Source organism: Physeter macrocephalus, chromosome 6, assembly GCF_002837175.3.
Source record: "Physeter macrocephalus isolate SW-GA chromosome 6, ASM283717v5, whole genome shotgun sequence".
NCBI classification, from domain to species: Eukaryota; Metazoa; Chordata; class Mammalia; order Artiodactyla; family Physeteridae; genus Physeter; species Physeter macrocephalus.
Window position 1 is genome coordinate 5279466 of NC_041219.1, and position 23529 is coordinate 5302994.

The 23529-nt window shown below is 39.4% G+C and overlaps 1 protein-coding gene across 3 annotated transcripts in view; it reads right to left on the reverse strand.

Moving 5' to 3' along the window:
* Positions 1–23529, reverse strand: part of CPM (carboxypeptidase M) — a 92473-nt gene that overhangs the window by 19372 nt on the left and 49572 nt on the right. For all 3 annotated transcript variants that reach the window (XM_055085191.1, XM_024122890.3, XM_055085190.1), the window contains 4 exons: positions 19893–20065; positions 18318–18502; positions 17450–17620; positions 13830–13982 (listed from right to left, as the gene is read on the reverse strand). In XM_055085191.1, coding sequence (XP_054941166.1) covers positions 13830–13982; positions 17450–17620; positions 18318–18502; positions 19893–20065 — 682 coding nt within the window. The remainder of the gene's footprint in view (positions 1–13829; positions 13983–17449; positions 17621–18317; positions 18503–19892; positions 20066–23529) is intronic.

Sequence of the window (23529 nt, forward strand, 5' to 3'; positions counted from 1 at the left end):
AATCTTAAAAAAAAAAAAAAAAAAGCCAAAGGCTAGAAACAGAGCAGAAAAGTGGTTGCCAGGGTGGGGTGTGGGGGAAATAAGGAGAGGTTGGTCATAGGGTACAAAGTTTCAGTTATAAGATGAATAAGGTCTGAGGATCTAACGAAAAACATGGTGACTGTGGTGATAACACTGTATTGTATAATTGAAATTTGCTGAAAGAGTAGAACTTAAATGCTCTTACCTCCCCCCAAAAAGGATAAATACGTGAGGTGATGGATATGTTAATTAATGAGATGGGTGGAATATTTTCACAATGTACACATACATCAAATCACCACGGTGTACATTTTAAACATCTTGTAATTTTATGTCAATTATACCTCAATAAAGCTGAAATAATAGGTCTAAACATGTTTTATTTATAGTTTATACTTTTGGATTTACTTAAATTACTTGAAGCTCTCAAACAGTCTAAGAGCTGGACCTGAAAGAACAGGTCTCCATCAGACACCAGAAAAAATAGAACTCCTCTCAGCCATTTAGCATTTATCACCACCAGTACATATATAGTCTTTGGTTCATTTGTTGTCTAAAGCTATGTTGTCATGGAACTACTCTTGAATATTTCTTTTGGCCTGTCAAACACACGCTATAGTTTCAGTGAAACCACGGATTCCTGCCCACCTTCCCCCTCCATTTTCAAGGAACCAAGTAGTTATTTTGGTATGAAGGTCTAAAAATCATGTTATTATGGTAGTTAAGGGTGACAAATTGCAACAATAATAGAAAAGATTAAACAACCAGAGAGTTAAAGTGAATTCAAGCAAAAATTTTTTGTCTGTACTATTTGGATTGGGTAAATTCAAAAGCCACAGGACAGTTTTTGACATTATTATGACTGAAAGCTTGAATAGCTTTCCAGTTTTTTTTACTTGTAGCTGGAATATGTTTAAGACTGAAACATACTTATTAAAATGACAGAGCAAATGGTATGGTTGTTTTAATATGTGGCTAGATAATCAACATTATGAAAGAGTTCTATTTGGCATATATTCCAAATTTCTTTTAAAAATCAACATTCAGGAGAGCTTGGAGAAAATTCTCACCTATTGTTATAGAATGGTGAGCTGCAGATTATTGTGTATCTGTTTTCTATTTTGTTAATTTCTGATGTTGTCATTTAAAATTGCCTTTTTTCTGTTTCCTTGGGCTTATTTTGCTAGAGTTTTTTTCTCACCTCTACAATGAATAGGTGCTCAGCTCATTGTGATTGTTTTAAAATGCTTTGACACCCTTTCCTTAAAAAAAAAAAAGGGACCTGATTTTCCTCCTTTTGTGAACAAGACTTAGTGACTCACTTCTCACAAATAGAATGTGGCAAAAATGATGGTATGTGGCTTCCAAGAATAGGTCACAAAAAGAATAGCTTCTGCCTGGCTTTTTTTCTTTTGGATTACCCACTTGGGAGAACCTAGCCACCATCTAGTGAGAACATACAAGCAGCCCTCTGTGAAGGGCCATGTGGAGAGAAACTGAGGCCTCCCTGCCAACAGCCAGCACCAGCTTGCCAGCTAACAACCTTGGGAAGTGGATGCTTCTGTTTTATTCAAGCCTTCAGATGATGTGACTGCAACCTCACGAGACACCTCAAGCCAGAACCACGTAGCCATGCTTTTGAAATCCTGACCCACAAAAACTATGAGAGAGGATAGATATTTATTGTTGTTCTACACCATTAGCTTTTGGTGTAATTCGTCTTGCAACAGTAGAAACTATTATAATATATTCATTAATCACCAGCCCTTCTACCCTGACAAATTTAAATGCTATAAATTTCCCTCTACACATTGTTTTAACTAAATCCCACAAATTTGGATAGGCAGTATTTTTCATTATCATTAAGATTTAAATATTTTCTAATTTCCATTATTTCTTCTTCTTTGACTTATGAGTTACTTAGAATTATGTTTCATAATTTCCAAATATATATTGTATATTTGTTATTGATTTCTAGTTTAACTGCATTTTGAACAGAAAATATAGTCTATATGATATAATCCTTTAAAAAAAAACGTGGGGGCTAAACAAATGCTACTAAACAACAAATGGGGCATTGAAGAAATCCAAGGAAATAAAAAAATACCTAGAGACAAATGAAAACATGACAATCCAAAACCTACGTGACACAGCAAAAGCAGTTCTAAGAGGAAAGTTTATAGCAATACAATCTTAGGAAACCAGAAAAGTCTCAAATAAACAACCTAACCTTACACCTGAAGCAAACAGAGAAAGAAGAACAAGCAAAACCCAAACTTAGAAGGAAAGAAATCATAAAGATCAGAGCAGAAATAAATGAAATAGAGACAAAGAAAACAATAGAAAAGATCAATGAAAGTAAAAGCTGGTTCTTTGAAAAGATAAACAAAATTGACAAACCTTTAGCCAGACTCATCAAGCAAAACAGAGAGAGGGCTCAAATCAATAAAATTAGAAATGAAAAAAGTTACAATGGACACCACAGAAATACAAAGGATCATAAGAGACTACTACAAGCAACCATATGCCAATAAAATGGATAACCTAGAAGAAATGGACAAATTCTTAGAAAGATATAACCTTCCAAGACTGAACCAGGAAGAATTAGAAAATATGCACAGACCAATCACAAGTACTGAAATTAAAACTGTGATTTTAAAACTCCCAACAAACAGAAGTCCAGGACCAGATGGCTTCACAGGTGAATTCTATCAAACATTTAGAGAAGAGTTAATACCTATCCTTCTGAAACTATTGCAAAAAATTGCAGTGGAAGGAACACTTCCCAACTCATTCTATGAGGCCACCATCACCCTGATACCAAAACCAGATAAAGATACCACAAAAAAGAAAATTACAGGCCAATATCACGGATGAACATGGATGCAGAAATCCTCAACAAAATACTAGAAAACTGAATCTGACAATACATGAAGAGGATCATAAACCATGATCAAGTGGGATTTATCCCAGGGATACAAGGATTTTTCAGTATCTACAAATCAATCAGTGTGATACACCATGTCAACAAATTGAAGAATAAAAACCATATGATCATCTCAATAGATGTAGAAAAAGCTTTTGACAAAATTCAACACCCATTTATGATAAAAACTCTCCCAAAAGTGTGCATAGAGGGAATCTACCTCAACATAATAAGGGCCATATATAACAAGGCTACAGCTAACATCATACTCAACGGTGAAAAGCTGAAAGCATTTGCTATAAGATCAGAAACAAGACAAGGATGTCCACTCTTGCCACTTTTATTCAACATAGTTTTGGAAGTCCTAGCCATGGCAGAGAAGAAAAAAGTAAAAGGAATCCAAACTGAGAAAGAAGAAGTAAAACTGTCACTGTTTGCAGATGACGTGATACTATACATAGAGAATCCTAAAGATGCTACCAGAAAACTATGAGAGCTCATCAATGAATTCGGTAAAGTTGCAGGATACAAAATAAATACACAGAAGTCTGTTGCATTTCTATACACTAACAATGAAAGATCAGAAAGAGAAATTAAAGAAACAATCCCATTTACCATTACATCAAAAAGAGTAAAATACCTAGGAATAAACCTACCTAAGGAGGCAAAAGACCTGTACTCAGAAAACTATAAGATGCTGATGAAAGAAACTGAAGATGACACAAACAGATGGAAAGATATACCATGTTCTTGGATTGGAAGAAATATTGTCAAAAATGTCAAAATTGTCAAAATATTATCATATTGTCAAAATGACTATACTGCCCAAGGCAATCTACAAATGCAATCCTTATCAAATTACCAGTGGCATTTTCCATAGAATTAGAACAAAAAAATCTTAAAATTTGTATGCAGACATAAAAGACCCTGAATAGCCAAAGCAATCTTCAGAAAGAGAAATGGAGCTGGAGGAATCAGGCTCCCTGACTTCAGACTATACTACAAAGCTACAGTCATCAGAACAGTAAAGTACTGGAACAAAAACAGAAGTATAGATCAATGGAATAGGATAGAAAGCCCAGAAGTAAACCCACACACCTATGGTCACTTAATGTACAACAAAGGAGTCAAGACTATACAATGGAGAAAAGACAGTCTCTTCAGTAAATGGTGCTGGGAGAACTGGACAGCTACATGTAAAAAAATGAAATTAGAACATTCTTTAACACCATACATAAAAATTAACTCAAAATGGATTATGGACCTAAACGTAAGATCGGATACTAGAACACTCTTAGAGGAAAGCAGGCAGAACACTCTTTGGCATAAATTGCAGCAATAACTTTTTGCATCCGTCTCCTAAAGTAATGGAAATAAAAACAAAAATAAACAAATGGGACCTAATGGAACTCAGAAGCCTTTGCACAGCAAAGGAAACCATAAACAAAACGAAAAGACAACCCACAGAATGGGAGAAGATATTTGCAAACGATGCGACTGACAAGGAGTTAATCTCCAAAATTTACAAACAGCTCATGGGCTCAATATCAAAAAAACAACCCAGTCAAGAAATGGGCAGAAGACCTAAATAGACGTTTCTCCAAAAAGACATACAGATGGACAAGAGGCACATGAAAAGATGCTCAATGTCACTAAAAATTAGAGAAATGCAAATCAAAGCTTCAATAAGGTATCACCTCACACCAGTCAGAATGGCCATCATCAAGAAGTCTACAAACAAATGCTGGAGAAGGTATGGAGAGAAGGGAACCCTCCTACACTGTTGGTGGGAATGTAAATTGGTACAGCCACTATGGAGAACCATATGGAGGTTCCTTAAGAAACTAAAAATAGAACTACCATATGATCCAACAATCCCACTCCTGGGCATATATCCATAGAAAAACATAGTTCAAAAGGATACATGCACCCCAATGTTCACTGCAGCACTGTTGACAATAGCCAACATATGGAAGCAACCTAAATGTCCATCAGCAGAGGAATAGATAAAGAAGATGTGGTACATATATACAATGTAATATTACTCAGCCATTAAAAAAGAATGAAATAATGCCATTTGCAGCAACATGGATGGACCTAGAGATTATCACAGTAAGTGAAGTAAGTCAGACAAAGAGAAATATATGATATCGCTTATATGCGGAATCCAAAAAATGATGATACAAGTGAACTTATTTACGAAACAGGAACAGACACACAAACTTAGAGAACAAACTTATGGTTACTGGGGGGAAGGGTGGAGGACCGGGATAGATTGGGACTTTGGGATTGACCTGTACATACTGCTATATTTAAAATAGATAACCAACAAGGACCTACTGTATAGCACAGGGAACTCTGCTCAATACTCTGTAATAACCAAAATGGGAACAGAATTTGAAAAAGAATAGATACATGTATATGTAGAACTGAATCACTCTGCTGTACACCTGAAACTAACAACATTGTTAATCAACTATACTCCAGTATAAAATAAAAAATTTTTAAAAAGTTAAGAAAAGATTTAGCATGAAAAATAATTCAGTGTTATTTTAAAACCTAAGAAACAAAACAAAAAGCCCAAAGCTAGATGTTTTGTGGGATTATCTCTTGGGTGCATGTCTTAAAAGTTGGGGTACCAGATGTGTAGTTCAAACCATTTGCTCCTCAGGGAGAAGCTTAAAGTTGTGAGTTCCTTCCTGATTTTGGGTTGCTGTGCTGGAGATGGGTTTATGGCAAGGTTATGTCTCAGCCTCTCCCACCCATTTCCATGTGGGTTTTTTCTTGTGTAGAAGTTGCTCAGGTAGTTTTTAGGTTTCCTTCAGAGAAAACTGTTCCATATGCAATTGTGGATTTGGTGTGTCCGTGGGAGGAGGTGAGTTCAGGATCCTCCTATGTCACCATCTTGAATCAGAACTTGGTAAACGTTTTTTTAACATTTTATATTGGAGTATAGCCAATCAACAATGTTGTGATAGTTTCAGGTGCACAGGAAAGCAACTCAGCCATACATATAAATGTATCCATTCTCCCCTAAACTCCCCTCCCATCCAGGCTGCCACATAACATTAAGCAGAGTTCCCTGTGCTATACAGTAGATCCTTGTTGGTTATCCATTTTAAATATAGCAGTGTGTATATGTCAACCCCAAACTCCGTAACTATCCCTCCCCACCTTTCCCCCCTGATAACCATAAGTTCATTCTCTAAGTCTGTGAGTCTGTTTCTGTTTTGTAAATAAGTTCATTTGTATCATTTATTTTTAGAATCCACATATAAGTGATACCATACAATATTTCTCTTTCTCTTTCTGACTTACTTCACTCAGTATAACACTCTCTAGGTCCATCCATGTTGCTGCAAATGACATTATTTCATTCTCTTTAATGGCTGAGTAATATTCCATAGTATATATGTATCACATCTTCTTTATCCATTCCTCTTTCGATGGACATTTAGGTTGCTTCCATGTCTTGGCTATTGTAAACAGTACTGCAATGAACATTATTTTCGATATAACTTAAAGTACAGTCAAGCTACCAATCTGATTTATAGGTTAAATTTGTTTGTTTGTTGTTGAATATTCCATTTATAGCATATTATCAAAATGAGAGAACATAGATAACAATCTAAATCTACTCCTACCATTTCCAAGTTGTTTACTCAGTCACCAAACTGTATTGCCTGAGTTCCATAAAATCCTAAATAAAGGTCAAAAATGCCAATTTACAATAAGATACTTATCTGTGTAAGGGACTCAATAGTTTTGTCTCATGGTCAGGCAAGCTACTTGGGAAACAAAATTATAATCACAGCATTGCTTGGAAGCATGGAATCGATTGAAGGAGTCTTATTATTACTAATAACAGGAGCCAACATTTACAGACAGTTAGTATAGTTCAGGCTGTATGCTAAGTGCTTAATGTGCATTCTCACTGCATCTTCACATCCACTCTATGAGGTAGGCAATGTTATTATCACAATTTTACTGATGAGGAAACTAAGCCTTTGGATTATTAAATAACCTTTTCAAGCTCATATAACCAACAAAGCAGCACAGCCTGGCTGTAAATCCATGGTAGTCTTCAGAGCCCACACTGAACCCGATGCCATACCCCTCACCTTGAAATTTCTAGAATACAGTTAATAAAAGGCCATTTATATTTTAAGACTCCTCTCATTTTAAACCCTATTCTCCTATTCCAGTTTGTTCACTTCAGTGACAAGTCATGTAATGACATAAACGAGAAAGAAGAGGCCACAATGAAAAAAGTTCCCTGAAATGTCCCAAAACAGTAATACTTAGTAATTATTTACCAGGACAGGAAAAATATGAGGCATACATTAAATAGTTTCCTTCAGAAAAGGTTAAAATGAAATGTAAAAGTTTTGACATTTACCAACAATATTTTTACCTCGAACATTAAGTTCTATCTGACCCAAGTTGCCTTTAACTTTTTCCTGATTCTTGACTCTTCATTATTTTCCTCAAGAGAAGGAATTATTAAATTCCACATTTCCTTCTCACTTTTTCAATTTAGGTCAACTATGTAAACCTCCATTTTAATTTGTTCCTCTTTTGCCTTTTAAAAAAATAGGTTCCATTTATATTTATTCCTACTACAGTTGACCTTTGAACAATGCAAGGTTAGGGACATCGACCCTCCACACAGTTGAAAATCCACATATAGCTTTACGGTTGGCCCTCTCTGCACTGGCAGATTCAACCAACCATGGACTGTGCAGTACTGTAGTACATATTTAGTGAAAAAACAAAACAAAAACCAATTCCCTTCCCCGCCCCCAACACACACATATAAGTGTATCCACACAGTTCAAACTCATGTTGTTCAAGGGTCATATGTATCCTTTTGATCTTCAGGGAGTACCCAACCATAATCAGTCATAATTTAGTAAACTGATTCTGCATTTATTCATTGAATTTCAATGGCATTCTTTTTTGAAGAGAGATTTCCATTATATCCTTCTTAGGAAGTCCTGTGATACATTAGAATCCCAGCTCCCAAGTCACTAAACATTCCCAAGCCTCAATTTCATCACCTATAATATGGGGATAATATGTATACCTTCCAGGATTGTTGTGAAGATCAAACACAAGTAACAGAACAGGAGGCTCAACAAATATTAATCCTTTCTTAATCCTTCTCTTTCTTCTTATTTGGATAAGAAAAATGATACAAAGGAAAAGAAAGACTAGCTGTATAAGTTTGAAGTTGACACAGAAATACTGGATAAGTTGCTGGGATCTCAGTTCATCTTTGTTCTGCAAGAGCAAGAATATGTGAAGGAGGAAGCTATGCTTACTTCTTCTTTCCTTAGGTCTCTGAACTAGCTTATAGTCTTCCTGCCACTTTGAAAGTCTGTGCATTTGAGCAAGATAGCTTGTATTACTGGCAGTATGTGTGTTGGCATCTTTTGTATTTTTTCATTGTCTTCTTCAAAACCAACCAAATCAAACAAAAGCAACCCAAACTCATAAAAAATTAAGCTATCTTTGAAACTGACTTTACACCAAAGATTCAGGATGCTAACGCAGAAGACATCAAGAAAAAAAATGTCACGGTACCTTAAAAAAAATTTAGCAAACAGTAATCAAAACAGCATGGTACTGGCACAAAAACAGACATGGATCAATGGAACAGAATAGAGAGCCCAGAAATAAACCCACACACCTATGGTCAATTAATCTTTGACAAAGGAGGCAAGAATATACAATGGACAAAAGACAGTCTCTTCAGCAAGTGGTACTGGGTAAGCTGCACTGCTGCACGTAAACCAATGAAGTTAGAATACACTGTTACACCATACACAAAAATAAACTCAAAATGGCTTAAAGACTTAAATATAAGACACGACACCATAAAACTCCTAGAAGAGAACATAGGCAAAACATTCTCTGACATAAATCGAAGCGATGTTTTCATAGGTCAGTCTCCCAAGGCAATAGAAATAAAAACAAAAATAAACAAACAGGACCTCATCAAATTTATAAGCTTTTGCACAGCAAAGGAAACCATAAACAAAATGAAAAGACAACCTACGGACTGAGAGAAAATATTTACAAACTATGCGACTGACAAGGGATTAATCTCCAAAATACACAAACAGCTCATACAATTCAATTAAAAGAAAGAAAAAACCCAATTGAAAAATGGGCAGACAACCTAAATAGACAGTTCTCCAAAGAAAACATACAGATGGCCAACAGGCACATGAAAAGATACTTAACATCGCTAATTATTAGAGAAATGCAAATCAAAACTACAATGAGGTATTATCTCACACTAGTCAGAATGGCCATCATTAAAAAGTCCACAAATAAGAAGTGCTGGAGAGCGTGTGGAGAAAATGGAACCCTCCTACACTGTTGGTGGGAATGTAAGTTGGTGCAGCCACTATCGAAAACACTATGGAGGTCCCTCAAAAAACTAAAAATAGAATTACCATATTATCCAGCAATCCCACTCTGGGGCATATATCCAGACAAAACTATAATTCAAAAAGATCCATGCACCCCTATGTTCATAGCAGCACTGTTCGCAAAGGCCAAGACATGGAAACAACTTAAAATGTCCATTGACAGATAAATGGATAAAGAAGATGTGGTACATACACACAATAGAATACTACTCAGCCATAAAAAAGAATGAAATAATGCCATTTGCAGCAACGTGGATGGACCTTGAGATTATCATATTAAGTGAAGTCAGAAAGAGAAAGACAAATACCATATGATATCACTATATGTAGAATCTAAAATATGCCACAAATGAACTTATCTACGAAACAGAAACAGACTCACAGACATAGAAAACAGACTGTGTTTGCCAAGGGGGAGGGGGTGGGAGAGGGATGGATTGGGGGTTTGGGATTAGCAGACGCAAACTATTATGTATAGAATGGATAAACAACAAGGTCCTACTGTATAGCACAGGGAACTATATTCAATATCCTGTGATAAACCATAATGGAAAAGAACATGAAAAAGAATATACATATATATTCAGCTATATATATATATATATAGCTGTACAGCAGAAATTAAGACAACTTGTAAATCAACTATACTTCAAATTTTAAAAAATTTGCAAATTCCTTCTTGGCTGGAATTGGTTGTTACACTTTAACAGAACAGATTTGAATTTTTTTGACAGTCTATGAACAGTGTTTTTGGATGGCCTTAGGTACCCACACAACACCCCTATATCATGTGTCAGACTAAACAAAGATTTCCAGGGACTGGTAGTCTGACTATCCTCAAACATGGGAAAAGGAAGAGTAAGTTGGATTCAGGTCGATTGCCAAAAGTCTTCATATTCCAGTTTTGACTCATTCAATGTCCTCTAAAGATTAAAAGATTCATTTCTGTATGACCCTTAGCCAAACCTAGAGACAATTGTTCAAGCTGGGAATATCTGAATATCACTCTGTTACTGAACAAACACAGACCATGCTTAAATACAGAATTTCTATTAGAGGAAAACCCCATAGCACCAGCCAAATATAAGCTGTCTTTGGATCTTATACGTCTTTTCAATATTCTGTCCAGGCACCACCAAACTTTTCACTTAGAAGGAAGTGATTGTTTTACCAGAAGAGATTATTTATTTCTATATGCTGAAATCAAAAATTGAAAAAAGACCAGTAGATCCAAAGAGATGCAGAGACAGCCAGCACTATGACATCAGGAGAACAAAAAGCAAAATTTTGAAAAAAGCTCATAATAAGCAAAGGAGAATAAAATCTGAGACTTAAATTTTGTGGCCACATCTGGAAATGATGGGGAGAAATGTAAAGCTCTCCTTCCCTTGGGGATGTATCAAGCTCCGTGGATGAAAAGCCTGTGCTGGGCAAGGACTGGCCACAGCGCAGAGTCTGAGCCGGTGGTACTCGGGAGACTGTTCACTCCCATGTCCCCACCTAATGATTAGAGCTGCCACTGACTTTGGATCTGATAACAGATGGGTATCTGTGTCTCACAGGCTTCTGGAACTCAACACATACCAGATTCTCTCAGGTCCAGGTTGCTTAGGTTTCTGGATCCTGTGGGACATCCCCCAAACCTCTGGGTTCAGATCTGCTCTGAGGAGTTCAAGGGAGAGAACAGCAGCAGGTAATATCATGTCTTGCTCATCTTTGCTTCTCCCCAGAGAGGGAACAAGCAGGACATTCCAGGTCCCTAGAATTCACACTCGCCTTAATGTCTGCCTTACCCTCATCCCAACAGGAGCCTAGTCAACCCTCTAAGCATGACAACACAGCACCAAAGGACCTGAGTTTAGATTGAGGTTGGCAGTGAGATTTAATTGAAAGAATGACCCCATCGGAGCCTTAGAACAAGCTGGGGTGAGACAAGGCATATGCTATTACTCCCAGCTATCAGTTGACTAAAACCAGTCAAGACAAGTGGCTTGCAAAGTTTCATACAGGGGCAGATGACAGAACAGCTTAGGCCTTACCCAGGCTCCTACCGTCTAGGCCTAGTCCTTCCATTAGAGCAGGAGGCCTTTCCTTCCCAGACAAGGTAGGCCAGAGACTTTGACCCATCTGGAAATCTCAGAGACCATCTTAGCAAGTGGTGACACTGAACCAGTGAATGTGATGCAGCTTGACAAACATCAGTGATTTTCCTAAACCGGAGCAATAGCAGTAAAAAGATGTTTGCTTCCATTATTCACAATCAAAGATAACTCTTTGGCTTCCTATTGGACACCAATAAGGAGAGAACCTCTCTATCAAGTAACAGTAACCACACTGTATCAGTGTTTTGAAATAGGGTTTCATTATTAAACTAGAAAACAAAAACAAAAAACAAAAAAAACCCTGTCTTAAACCACAGGGGGCAGGGTTGATGTGTTAATATATACATATGTTTTTCTAAGTAAGCTGTGCACATCTGATTATAGCGACAGGTAGATGTATGAATATTCATTATAAAACCTAGTTAAATGGACTTGTAAGCACTTTAAATTAATAAATAACAATGGTTAGACTGTAACTTGTATGTTATTTAACAGTTTACAAAGCTCCTTCACTGGCAATGTTATTTCAGCAGGATACTTCAGAGCCCACCTTAATTCAGGGCTCAGTAAATAACCTTTCCAGCTAGACTGAAATTCCGAAGATAGCAGTGCAGTTCGTGGAGTGTATTTCGTGTTCAGTTGCACTCCCATGCTGATGCTTCTGAAGGAGGAATTTTAGAAAAGGACAGAGTACACACTAAAAGATTGATATAGGTAGAAATACAGTAAAAGTAGAAATGTGCCTCATGAGAAAAGTCAAGTAGAGACATACCATAATACAAAGTCTGGTGACATAATGAAAAAGGAGAAAGACCCAATAATAAGCTTAATAAAAAATCATTAAGATGCTGGTGAAAAAGAAAGATGACATTTCGTAATCTCCCCCATCAACCTACCCCATAAATGTCTCAGCCAGTTAGATGCAGCCCTGCCAATTCAAAAATAATCTTTGTGTACTTGTGTCATGGGGGTGAAGAGGTTGGGGGTCAAGTATGAAAGGGGGAAGGAGTAGCCATGTTAGGGATGTGTGGCCAAGGGAAGCTCCTAATTGCTTGCACTCAGCCCTGTACCCCTCTGCTTCTGACTTTTCCCTGCCTCAACCGTCTCCATCTCTTTTCAGCAGGTGGGAAGCTTTGGTGTGAAGCATGCAGAAAATCCAGGAATTATGCAATTATGCAGCAGGCCCATGATGCAAACCTCTTCAACACAAACACACATCCTCCACTTTGGCTTGATGTGGTAGCATAACTGTCGCCCTAATTCCCGATACCTTTCTCCCCCCAAGCCGTTCTGAATGGAGAAAAATAACTAACCCAGGCAATGCAGAAGAGCCTTCCACACCCTGCCCAGGATTCTATCATCATCACAAGCAATGTGTTGCTCTAGTACAATGGTTTTCGAAGAGTAGTCCCTGGACCGGCAGCGTCAGCATCACCAGGGAAGACGTTAATCATTCCAGACCCACTAAATCAGAAACTCTGGGGATGGGGCCTGCCAATCTCGTTTTAACAAACCCTCCTGGTGAGTCTGCTGCACATGTTTGAGAAGGACCACTCTTGTCACATTAAGTCTGCTCATCTGTGATAAAGGCCAGACAGCCATCAAAAAACAGGCTGCAAAGACTCCCAATGCCAGGTCATTTGGCAGAGTTGAGGGGTGGGAGGGGTTGAAGCTAACGGTGCTAGGTTACCACCCCAGTTCTAGAAAAAATGCAAAATGGCATGTCCAGCGTTCTCTGGTCTGTGATATTATTTGGCAAGTGACAAGCAAACTTGGCTTCTTTCTAAATGGGTGATAATGTAACAGAGTAACAGCCTGTTTTCCTGATCTTTTGCCAGATTTCCAGGTCATTCAACTTGTAAAATTAGAAGTACCCTGGATTTTACACCCCCGTATTAAAGTAACACACACCATGCTTTCTCTTCTATGAACTGATAGGTGCTGCATTTCTCACAGGCTGCAGATGTTCACGCAGAGAGAATTGTGAACCATTGTTCTGGTACTAAAAATGAGGCTAGGGCTTCCCTGGTGGCGCAGTGGTTGAGAATCCGCCTGCCGATGCAGGGGACGCCGGTTCGTGCCCCGGTCTGGGAAGATCCCACATGCTGCGGAGCGGCTGGGCCCGTGAGCCACGGCCGCTGAGCCTGCACGTCTGGAGCCTGTGCTTCGCAACAGGAGAGGCCACAACAGTGAGAGGCCCGCGTACCACCAAAAAAAAAAAAAAAAAAAATGAGGCTATACCTAGAAAACATAAATAGGGGCTTGCATGTTCTCAACCCAGAGGGTTTGCCAGATGCTATATTTTGTGTTAACAGGAATTAATAAGAAAATCTTACAAACCTATGTGCACCTGTTTTATATAGTCAATCAGTGAGTCTTTGTTTTCGTTCCAGAAGCTTGGAAGCTTCTCCTTGCGAGGATATTTACAGCATGACAGCTCCAACGTAATTTCAAAACACTGGGCCCAGATGTAGTTGTAATCTTGCATTCCACCTAAACACAAGCATATTTAATTTTTTTTAAGGTCTGAAATTGGAGTGAAGCCAAGTATCACGTACCTTGGGGACAGGTGAATCAGACGGTTGTAATGAAAGTACACGTAAACAGAAAAAGATGAATTTGACATATTAGCAAGTACAATTAGAGCTTGACATTTTATTATCCAGGCATGACAAAGCAATCCTAAATATTCCCATATGGGTAACTGAATCAGAGCTGACTGATGTTCAGCTGTGCATCAAAATTAAGTGAGGGGTAGAGGAAGGGTCCTTTTTAAAAATCACAATTGCAAAAAGGATTCTTCAAGGGTTTCCCTGGTGGCGCAGTGGTTAAGAATCTGCCTGCCAATGCAGGGGACACAGGGTCAATCCCTGGTCTGGGAAGATCCCACATGCCACGGAGCAACTAAGCCCGTGCGCCACAACTACTGAGCCTGTGCTCTAGAGCCCGCGAGCCACAAGTACTGAAGCCCGTGTGCCTAGAGCCTGTGCTCCACAAGAGAAGCCCGCACACCGCAACGAAGAGTAGCCCCTGCTCGCCACAACTAGAGAAAGCCCACGCACAGCAACGAAGACCCAATGCAGCCAAAAATAAATAAATAAATTTATTTAAAAAAAAAAAAAAAGAATTCTTCAAGTTACACTTCTTCCTAAATTACATTTTAAACATATAAACTAGAGGGAGATTTCTTTTAAAATACTTCTACAAACCATTCATAAACACATTTATTCTGTAAAGCTAAGTATATGAATTTGGAGGAATAATAATGGCCAGTGTTTACTGAGTGATTGCTCTTGCTAGGTACTGTTTGAAGAGCTTCACCATCCACTCATTTAATCCTCACAGTAATTATCACTCATATTTTGCAGATGACGAAGCTTAATCACAAATGGTAGGTCATGTGCCGAGGGATTCTTGCCAGTGAATGGCTGAGACTGGAGCACAGGCCATCTTCCAAGCGCCCCCATGCTCTCAGCCATCATACCGCACTGCGTTGGGGGATGAGAGGGAAGGTGCCATGCTGATTCTCAGGGAGCAGGGGAAGACCCAGGCCCCTGGTACTTCTGGGGTTACCAATACCCATGCTCACTTTCTAGTTCTTACCTCTCAACACCCTATTTTCAAAGGGTTATAACCGTATTTTATATTTTCTAAGATGCAAAACTTTTCATATTTAAAAATCTCTGAACTGGGGAGTATCTTAAATCTGATGGCTGAATAACATCATTGGGTTATTAGTTTGGCTGGAAACTTTTTTCTTTCTTGCTGGGACATGTTTTACAATCAGTGGCGTCTTGGATTTGAAGAAATATGGTAACTTGGAAGGAAGTAGTCTCTGCCCGATTTTAATTAGTTATACTTGATATCTGCCCAGTGAAATATGTATTCTCAATTTCATCAGGGTATTTGGGAAGTAATGAAGTAAAAAAAATTCATGCTCATAAAATGATCAAAATATTATGTAAACACTGAGTAATATCTATGTACATACAGATTTTAGCCAGGAAGAATTACTCTGTCCTTTCTTTTCCTTTACTTACAAGTTTTGTATTTCTCTCTGACCTCATTTTCACCAAGAAATAGAAGAAGGAAAAAAGCAAGAGAGAAATGAAACAAAACAAAAGCCCTTGGCTGGATGGCTGTGTCTCAGGTAGAAAGAAGTTAAATGGCAAAACAGGTGTGCAAAGCACGCTGGATGGAGAATACCAAGTGTGGAGAGTGTGTGCCACTCCAGATAATGCCAGTCAGGCCTGGCCGAAAAAAACCTCCAGGCTGAGCCAGAATGCTCTGTTCTAAGCGCCTCAAAGTTTCTGGCTCTGCCCTCTTTTTTTCTCACAGAGATACACAGCTGACACAGGCACACTTGGGAACAACTCCCAATAGCAAAATTAGGTTCCTAGTTAATCTCCCACACATCTGGATCTGTCTTGAAAGTACAGACAATGCACATGAAGGACAGCACTGCCACTGGGCAGGAGGGGGCCCTCTCCTCCCTATGGAGAGTAGTGAGCTACAACCTGTGGTGGGAGTGGGGAGGCTGTCTCTCGGACATCGGAGAGAAGTTTGGGATGTTGTGGTATCTGGCTGGTCCTGGTTCCTCTCACTTGTGGTCTATGCTTCTTTATATTATCTGGAAAGCTGGCAGAGACCTGCCCAGACACAAAAGTCCCAGCTTGTGCAAGATTACTTGATAGCCTGTGCATCCAAAGTGACAACTGAGGAAGTAGCCTGTGTGCAAAAATGCAGGATGGGGGCTGCTGTTGGTAGGGTCAGCTGACCAGTCTGGAAGGGGGCACTTTCCACTGAGGCAGTGGAAACCTGGTTCCAGCCCACTGTCTCCCCTCTCACCCTTCTGTCCTAGGTCCCTCCTATTCTCTGTCAATTTCCAGACTAGTACTCTGACACCCCTGGGCTTCTGCTTATATTATTCCTTCTGACAAGAACACCCCTCCGCCATGTTTCCTACATGGCCAGCTCCTCACTCCCTCCCTCGCCTGGCCATCCTGTTCCAAGGGAGAAAAACTAGAGGGCTCTTTTGTTTAGCCTGCAAAGTGGTTTTAAAATCAGGAGACTTCATGGAAATATCCAGCTTGCTTCACAAACTGGAAGATCTGGCAATATTGCCCCCCACTGCTGCATGCCAATAATTACCTTGTTCGAAGTAGCAGCTGTCCCCACTGGATGAGACACAAGCATTACATTTCTCTAAGGCCTTCACTACTCCCTGATGTATTTTGGCTTTACACCCGTGTGGTACACTGTAACCTTTCTAAATCTCTACTTTTTTAAAAATTTTACTTTTTTTTTTTGGCTGTGTTGGGTCTTCCTTGCTGTGCGTGGGCTTTCTCTAGTTGCGGCGAGCGGGGGCTACTCTTCGATGTGGTGGCGGGCTTCTCATTGCGGTGGCTCTCCTTGTTGCGGAGCACGGGCTCTAGGCACGCGGGCTCAGTAGTTGTGGATTGCGGGCTCTAGAGCGCAGGCTCAGCAGTTGTGGTGCACGGGCTTAGTTGCAACTAAGATGTGAGATCTTCCCGGACCAGGGCTCAAACCTGCGTCCCCTGCATTGGCAGGCGGATTCTTAACCACTGCGCCACCAAGGGAAGCCCTAGATCTCTACTTTTAGTCACATTACATGCCATCACAATTATTTATTTGTATGTTGCTCTTCTCTGTTAAACTTGGGCTTAATATCTGTGTCCTGTTCATCTTTCTTGGCACAGTTCCCAGCTCCAAGGTAAGTGATGAACCAGTGTCTGAACTCAGGAGGCTTTGGCAGTGGGGAACATGTCTGAGTATCTCTCAAATGATCAGTTCCCCTCCCTGCTCTGTGATATTAGCTGACAGAGACATGACTGAAGGGACTGCACTGTGCCTAACTTTTGGCAACTGCTGGGGTGAAGGCCAGCTGGCACCTCTGGGTGAAGGCAGTAAGGAGAATAGCAGAACCAAGAGAAACTCACCTTTGAGTGGATACCAAAAGTATCCATTTACAATTCCACCAGGAAACTCTATTTTAGTTCTACATGGATTTCTTTTCCTCATGTCGGGATTTCTTGAAGCGTAGGTATGTGCAAGATATTGAAAAACATCATCATCAGGGGTTAAGCTCCGAGAGTATAATGTTCCAGTGGCTGTACATGAAAGACAGACCAAGACCTTTTAGTTGAAGTTATAGTCGGAGGACGCACACCATATTAGCACATACATCATCACATCACACACAAAAGGCTCTAATTTTCTAGTGAGATCCTCTACCCACTTCCACGAATACTCCCTTTACTCCTTTTACTAGTTTTTAATGGACATACAGAAGGCAATATCACACAAAATAACCATGTACCTGTCTAAACTCCTTCTCAGTCAGCTTAAAAGTTAAATACCCTCTTAGTCACTCTTGCTGATTTCTGGAGGTCAGTAAACTTTCCTTAAGTACTGTAGGGATTAAATGAAGCCACTCGAATACTTAAGTCCTTGGTACATACCTTATCCCACAGTTTTAAGAGGTGTCAGGAATTATTACTTACATGATTAGTTTTATTTATTTATTTATTTAGCCGTGTTGCCTCTTGTGGGCTAATTTAAATCCCAATTTTACTGTTTCACTGATGAATGTCAAGTAATCCCGTGTTGTTATCAGTTCAGCCACCTTGCCCATCTACTGTTTATAAATTGTAGGAAGGATAGCTGAGGGTCATGAGAATGGGGCTCTTTCTATTCCTGCCAGAGAAGTTCAGTGGGGAGAGGAAGAGTGTATCCCCATTCAGAGGCAGAGAGTTTGCAGTTTCACTCTGGACTTAGAAAGCAAGAGCTGGGCCCAAGTTTGCTTACCTGGAACACCATTATCAAATGGGTAACTGGCCACCAGGGCACCACCGTGGAGGTTTGCAGAAAGGACAAATGTCTCTGTATTCAGCCACTTCATGACTGCCACAGTTTCAGGCTGCCTTGGTACATTATTAAATTCAAAAGCATCGGGGAAATTTCTATTCAGGTCATAGAAGTTACTATTTTCCCTTTAAAAGAAAGAATTTTTTAGGGTTTACTATTGCTGTCTGAGGGAGCAGATTCGTGCAGTGTGTAGACCTTTGCTTTGGGCTCCAGGTGTTTTTCCAAATATGAATACAGAGGTGGTGGATGGTTGCCTTGGCAGCCTCCAGTGAATCACAACTGGCATTCACACAATATGTTGTCCCCTCCCGTGTGACTTGTTCTTGCCAATGGGACAGTAGTGATTCGGATGTAAGCAGAGGTCTGATAAGGGTTTGCATTTCGGGGCTTTTGCTCTTGACACTCCCATTTGGAACCCTGAGACCCCAGTGCTATCTACGTCAAGGGTCCATGCGCAAGAATGAGGAACCCAGGTGACAGCCAGAACTGAGACTCTAGAGATACGGTCCCAGCCAGACCCCAGCTGAGGCCCCTGACATCATGGCATAGAGATCAGCCATCCCTGCTCTGCGCTGCCCAAATTCCTAACTTACAGAGTGGAGAGTAAATAAAGAGGTGGTTGTTTTAAGTCCCTCAATTTGGGGGCAGTTTGTTCCATAGCAATTGGTAACAGAAACAACGGGAACATGCTATTTTATACAAACGTATTTCTGAAAAGTGGACTGGCCATGTTTAAATAGGCTAAAAAACTTAAACGTGGAAGGGAATCAAGTGGTGATTTATTAATCTTTGGTAAAAAAAAAATTTTTAATTGCACAAATATCAGTGTTCATCAGACATTTGAGAAATTCCAAACTTCCTGAGGCTGCTTGAAACACAATAAACTTTAAATCAGAAATACTACAAGACTCACTCTTCTTTGTGATTAGTTCGTGTGCTGGCTTAATAAATCAACCTGTTTATTGAGGGTCTAGGTACTACCCTAGGCCCTGGGATTTAACAGGGATGAACACAACACACAACGGGCAGCATTCCTGCCCTCAGGTAGACATTAAACAAGAGATGAGACATTAAAGATTGTGCTATGAGGGTAAAGTGCCAGGTGATGTGAGAATAATTGGGGATCTAATATCTGATAGGTTAGGGAAGGAGGCTTTGAGGAAATGCTGTTGAAGCAGGGTGCGGGGGAAGGGGTGGGAAATGCCAGGGGTGAGAAGGCAGCTGGTGGTTGCAGGAGATGAAGGGAGGTCTGAGCGGCTGCGGCAGGGTGGGTGCGGGGGAAGAGGCAATGAAACCGGAGCAGTGAGGCAGGCGCAGGGGTAAAGCAGCCTTGCTCAGGATTTTACTTCTCAAGGTCAAAGCAATGGGCAGCCCTGCAAAGTTTCCAGCACAGCAGTGACATGACACAGGTTATGAGATGGTTCGCTAACTTCTCTTTACAGGGCGAAGGGGTCTGATCTGATGGGGGCCTTTTTATGCTTTTGTTGTGTTTTAAATAGACTAGCCCGTGCTTACCTTCCCTTATTGTAAAAACAGTCAGGCTTTAGAACAGCTTCGAATCCATCTGGGTTCATTGAAGGCATGATGTGTATCCGGGTACTATTAATTAGATTTGTGATTTCAGGGTCTCTTCCATCGCTGGTTACGAGATATTCAATCAAATGGAGCAGCAGTTCCCGCCCTACAGCCTATAGGCGTTAAAGGGAGAGGAGGCTATTGTTAGGTGAGAGGGAAACAAGGAAAACAGTCCCCAAAGCACAAATTCCCCAACAAGAAACACTACACATGATATGTGAGACCAACACCAGGTGTCAGACCACCGTTTCTCAGGTATGCTGATACTCTGGCACGTGGCAATCCGTCACTGGTGTGCTGCAAAACCTTTGTGAGTAAAAGGTTTTTGTTTTGGGTTTTTTTTTAACGTAAAAAAAAGTACCTATCCGTAAATAATTTACTAAAAATGAATTAGAGTGGAGTAAAGGTTATTCTTATTATCCTATTTCCCGTTTGTCTGTCTTCCAAATACTTCCTGGAGTGGTGGCGAGAGGGGGAGCTAGAGATCAGGCAGGGAGTTGTGCGTCTCCACAAGCATGCTTGGCACACGGGAGAGCTGTGGTGCGTGTCTCGGTGGATGATACGTGGAGAACCACTGCAGCAGACATGTAGATTTTAATAGAGGAAAAAATCTGAATTTTTAATATGCATAACTTAAGTAGGTTAATTTAAATAGGTCTGATTTTCATATTCCCCTGTTTCCAAGTTCTTTTATCTCCAAATTCCCCTCTTGCACATTTGTGCCGTACCTCTTATTTCTGATTTCCACATCCTCATGTTTCATTGGCACAACATCCTAACAATTTTTTGCCATATCTGCATATTATCTATACTATTATTTAGTTTGCATTTTCTTTAAATTGGCTCACTTTTTACTTACATTAAAAATAAGAAACTTTGTATAATTACCATTTTGCTAGATATGTTTCTAATTGTATAGTAAAATAAAAGCATGACTATGAAAATAAACATGGTCACATTCACCTAAAATTACCTTATGTACCAACAATGATTGGGAAACTAAAGGCCTGTGAAAGAGCTTGCTTTATAATCCCCAAGGGAGAGATTTACTATTTTTTTTTTAAAGGAATTCACATATTCAACCTTATTCTAGAAAGATTTGATTAGGCTATATTACTTTTCCCCTGTAATCCTGAGTTCAAAGATTCTGCTTCTAAGTAAGGAATATTTACCTCTTACATGTGATCAGATGTTGTAGAGGAGTTAGTATATGGGAAATCAGGGCAGCAGTGGTTAAATAAGGACAGTGCTTCTGGTGCATTAATGAAGGCCGTGGGCAGGAAAAGAATTTTCATTTATGACTGCTCTGTAGCAATTCATTGTTGGGGCAAAGGATGAGCAATTCCATACTTTATGCCCCTCGCTGGCAAGCAAAGAGATCACATTTTATGAATTTGTTATCCTAATAAACACAGAATAATTAAAATGGAACTAAGAAAATTTTAAATATGTAAATTACATACTTATAGGTAGCCATAAAATTCAGAGTGGAAGTAAATTCCATTCTGACTGCAATTTTTTTCCCTACTCATGTCTATCTTCTTCCACCACTGTGATTTTTGTTTTTATAGTCAAAATTGTCACTTGAAAAAGGTCCTTACAAACCTTACAAAAAGTCCTTACTAACCAAAAAATTCAAGTGAGTCACACATTGGGTTTCCAATTCGGTGTTTCAGAAGATCACGCACATTTGGACACTCCTTACTGGCTTCCCTGAAACCAGTGGAGGAGGGGCTGGCAATTTTAAGCTGTGAAAGGTGGCTTTAAAGGTGGACAGTGTGGTTGGTTGAAGAGGCTTTTCTGGACAGGGGTTGGGGAAGAGAAAAGGTCAAGGAAAGAGAGAAGGAAGTGAGATTTCTAAATGCTGGTTGGAGACTGTAGGATGGTTCCATTAGAGGGACGTACCAGGAAAAACCTGAGGCCCCTCTGAGTCCCAGGTCAAGTACCAAGTGAGATATATTGGAATCCCCACATGGTTCTGAATGTGAATTTCCTCTTAACTACCTGAATCCTACATTCTCAAGCACGCCCAAACTCAAGACAGGAGTTGGCAATTAAATTCATCCACCCACAAGAAAGTGAAAACAAAGAGTAAGAAGCTGTGATTAAGCTATAGAACTAAATTAAGCAACTGTGGTGGTGTGGGTAAAGGATAGAAGGTAAAAGTTAAGGTTTATAGCTAACGGCATGGGTGGGTGCCGGGGAGAGGAAAGGAGAGGACAGAAGTCTTTTCAAAGTGCTAATTCCTTCACTTTTCCCAGCAATGGGTCATAGGATATTATCCAAAGTTTAAAAATATATATACTTCAAATCATTATAATTTCAGTTTTTCCTAATTTTTTGACTTTAGAAGAATATTCCGATAATTTCTTATTTTGAGAAAATACCAAGTTCACCAATTATTTTCACTTCAGTTCTATTCTGTTAAATTCAAGTAAAGTTAAATCTCATACTTCTTATTTAAAGATAACACGTATAATATGACACACATTTCATTTTATATCCTTTTGATTCCTTCCTCTCATTCTATTACTGTAGAAATACATAGACGTCTAGAATAGCATCTGGCAAATACTAATGATGGTGATTTCTGAGCGATAGTGTTCTGAATAGTTTTTATTTCCTCTTATTTTTCTAGTATTGCTTTTTAAATTAAAGAAAACCTATGTTGTTTTTACAAAAACAATAAAATCATGATTCTTTCAAGGTAACAAATGTGTGACCAAGGTATTGTCTGTCTCCATATTCCAAAACAAACCACAAGTTCGCAGCTGCAGAGGGTGAAAGAAAAATCTTGGAAGTATGATAAAGAACCAATTAAGAGTCAGATAATTAAAAAAAAATGGTGAGGTAAACAGATGAAATTTCAGAGGGAGTTAAACAAAGTCCTCTTGTTTTCTTGGACCATATTTTCCTGTCTCTGTAACAGCAAGTTTATGCCACATATTATTCAAGTTAATTCTTCTCAATCTTAATATAAATGTCTCAAATGCTCATTCATGTTTTATGTATAGACCTCCCTTCATTTAAAATGAAGTCTTTGAATATGAAACCTTAGAGAGACTAAAATTTTAAAAAAGAATGTGGTCAAAACTGTGTCCGTTAGCTTAACCAGCCTTTCATTTAGCTCCTTTTGTGAGAGTGTGGACTTAATGAAAGAATCCCTAAAGAAGAGCCTCAAAGGCTGGGTGAGCACACCAGCTTCTAGAGTCTTTCTCTGATAATTCATCCGGTCCTTAAAATGGCAGGAACCCAGGATGGACCTAGAGATTGTCATACTGAGTGAAGTAAGTCAGAAAGAGAAAGAGAAATATTGTATAATATCGCTTATATGCAGAATCTAAAAAAAAAAAATGATACAAATGAACTTATTACAAAACAGAAACAGACTCACAGACTTAGAGAAGGAACCTATGGTTATGGGGGTGGCGGGGAGGGGGGGAAGGGATAGTAGTCAGGGAGTTTGGGATTGACGTGTACACATGTCTACATTTAAAATTGGTAACCAACAAGGACCTACTGTATAGCACAGGAAATGCTGCTCAATATTATGTAACAACCTAAATGGGAAAAGAAC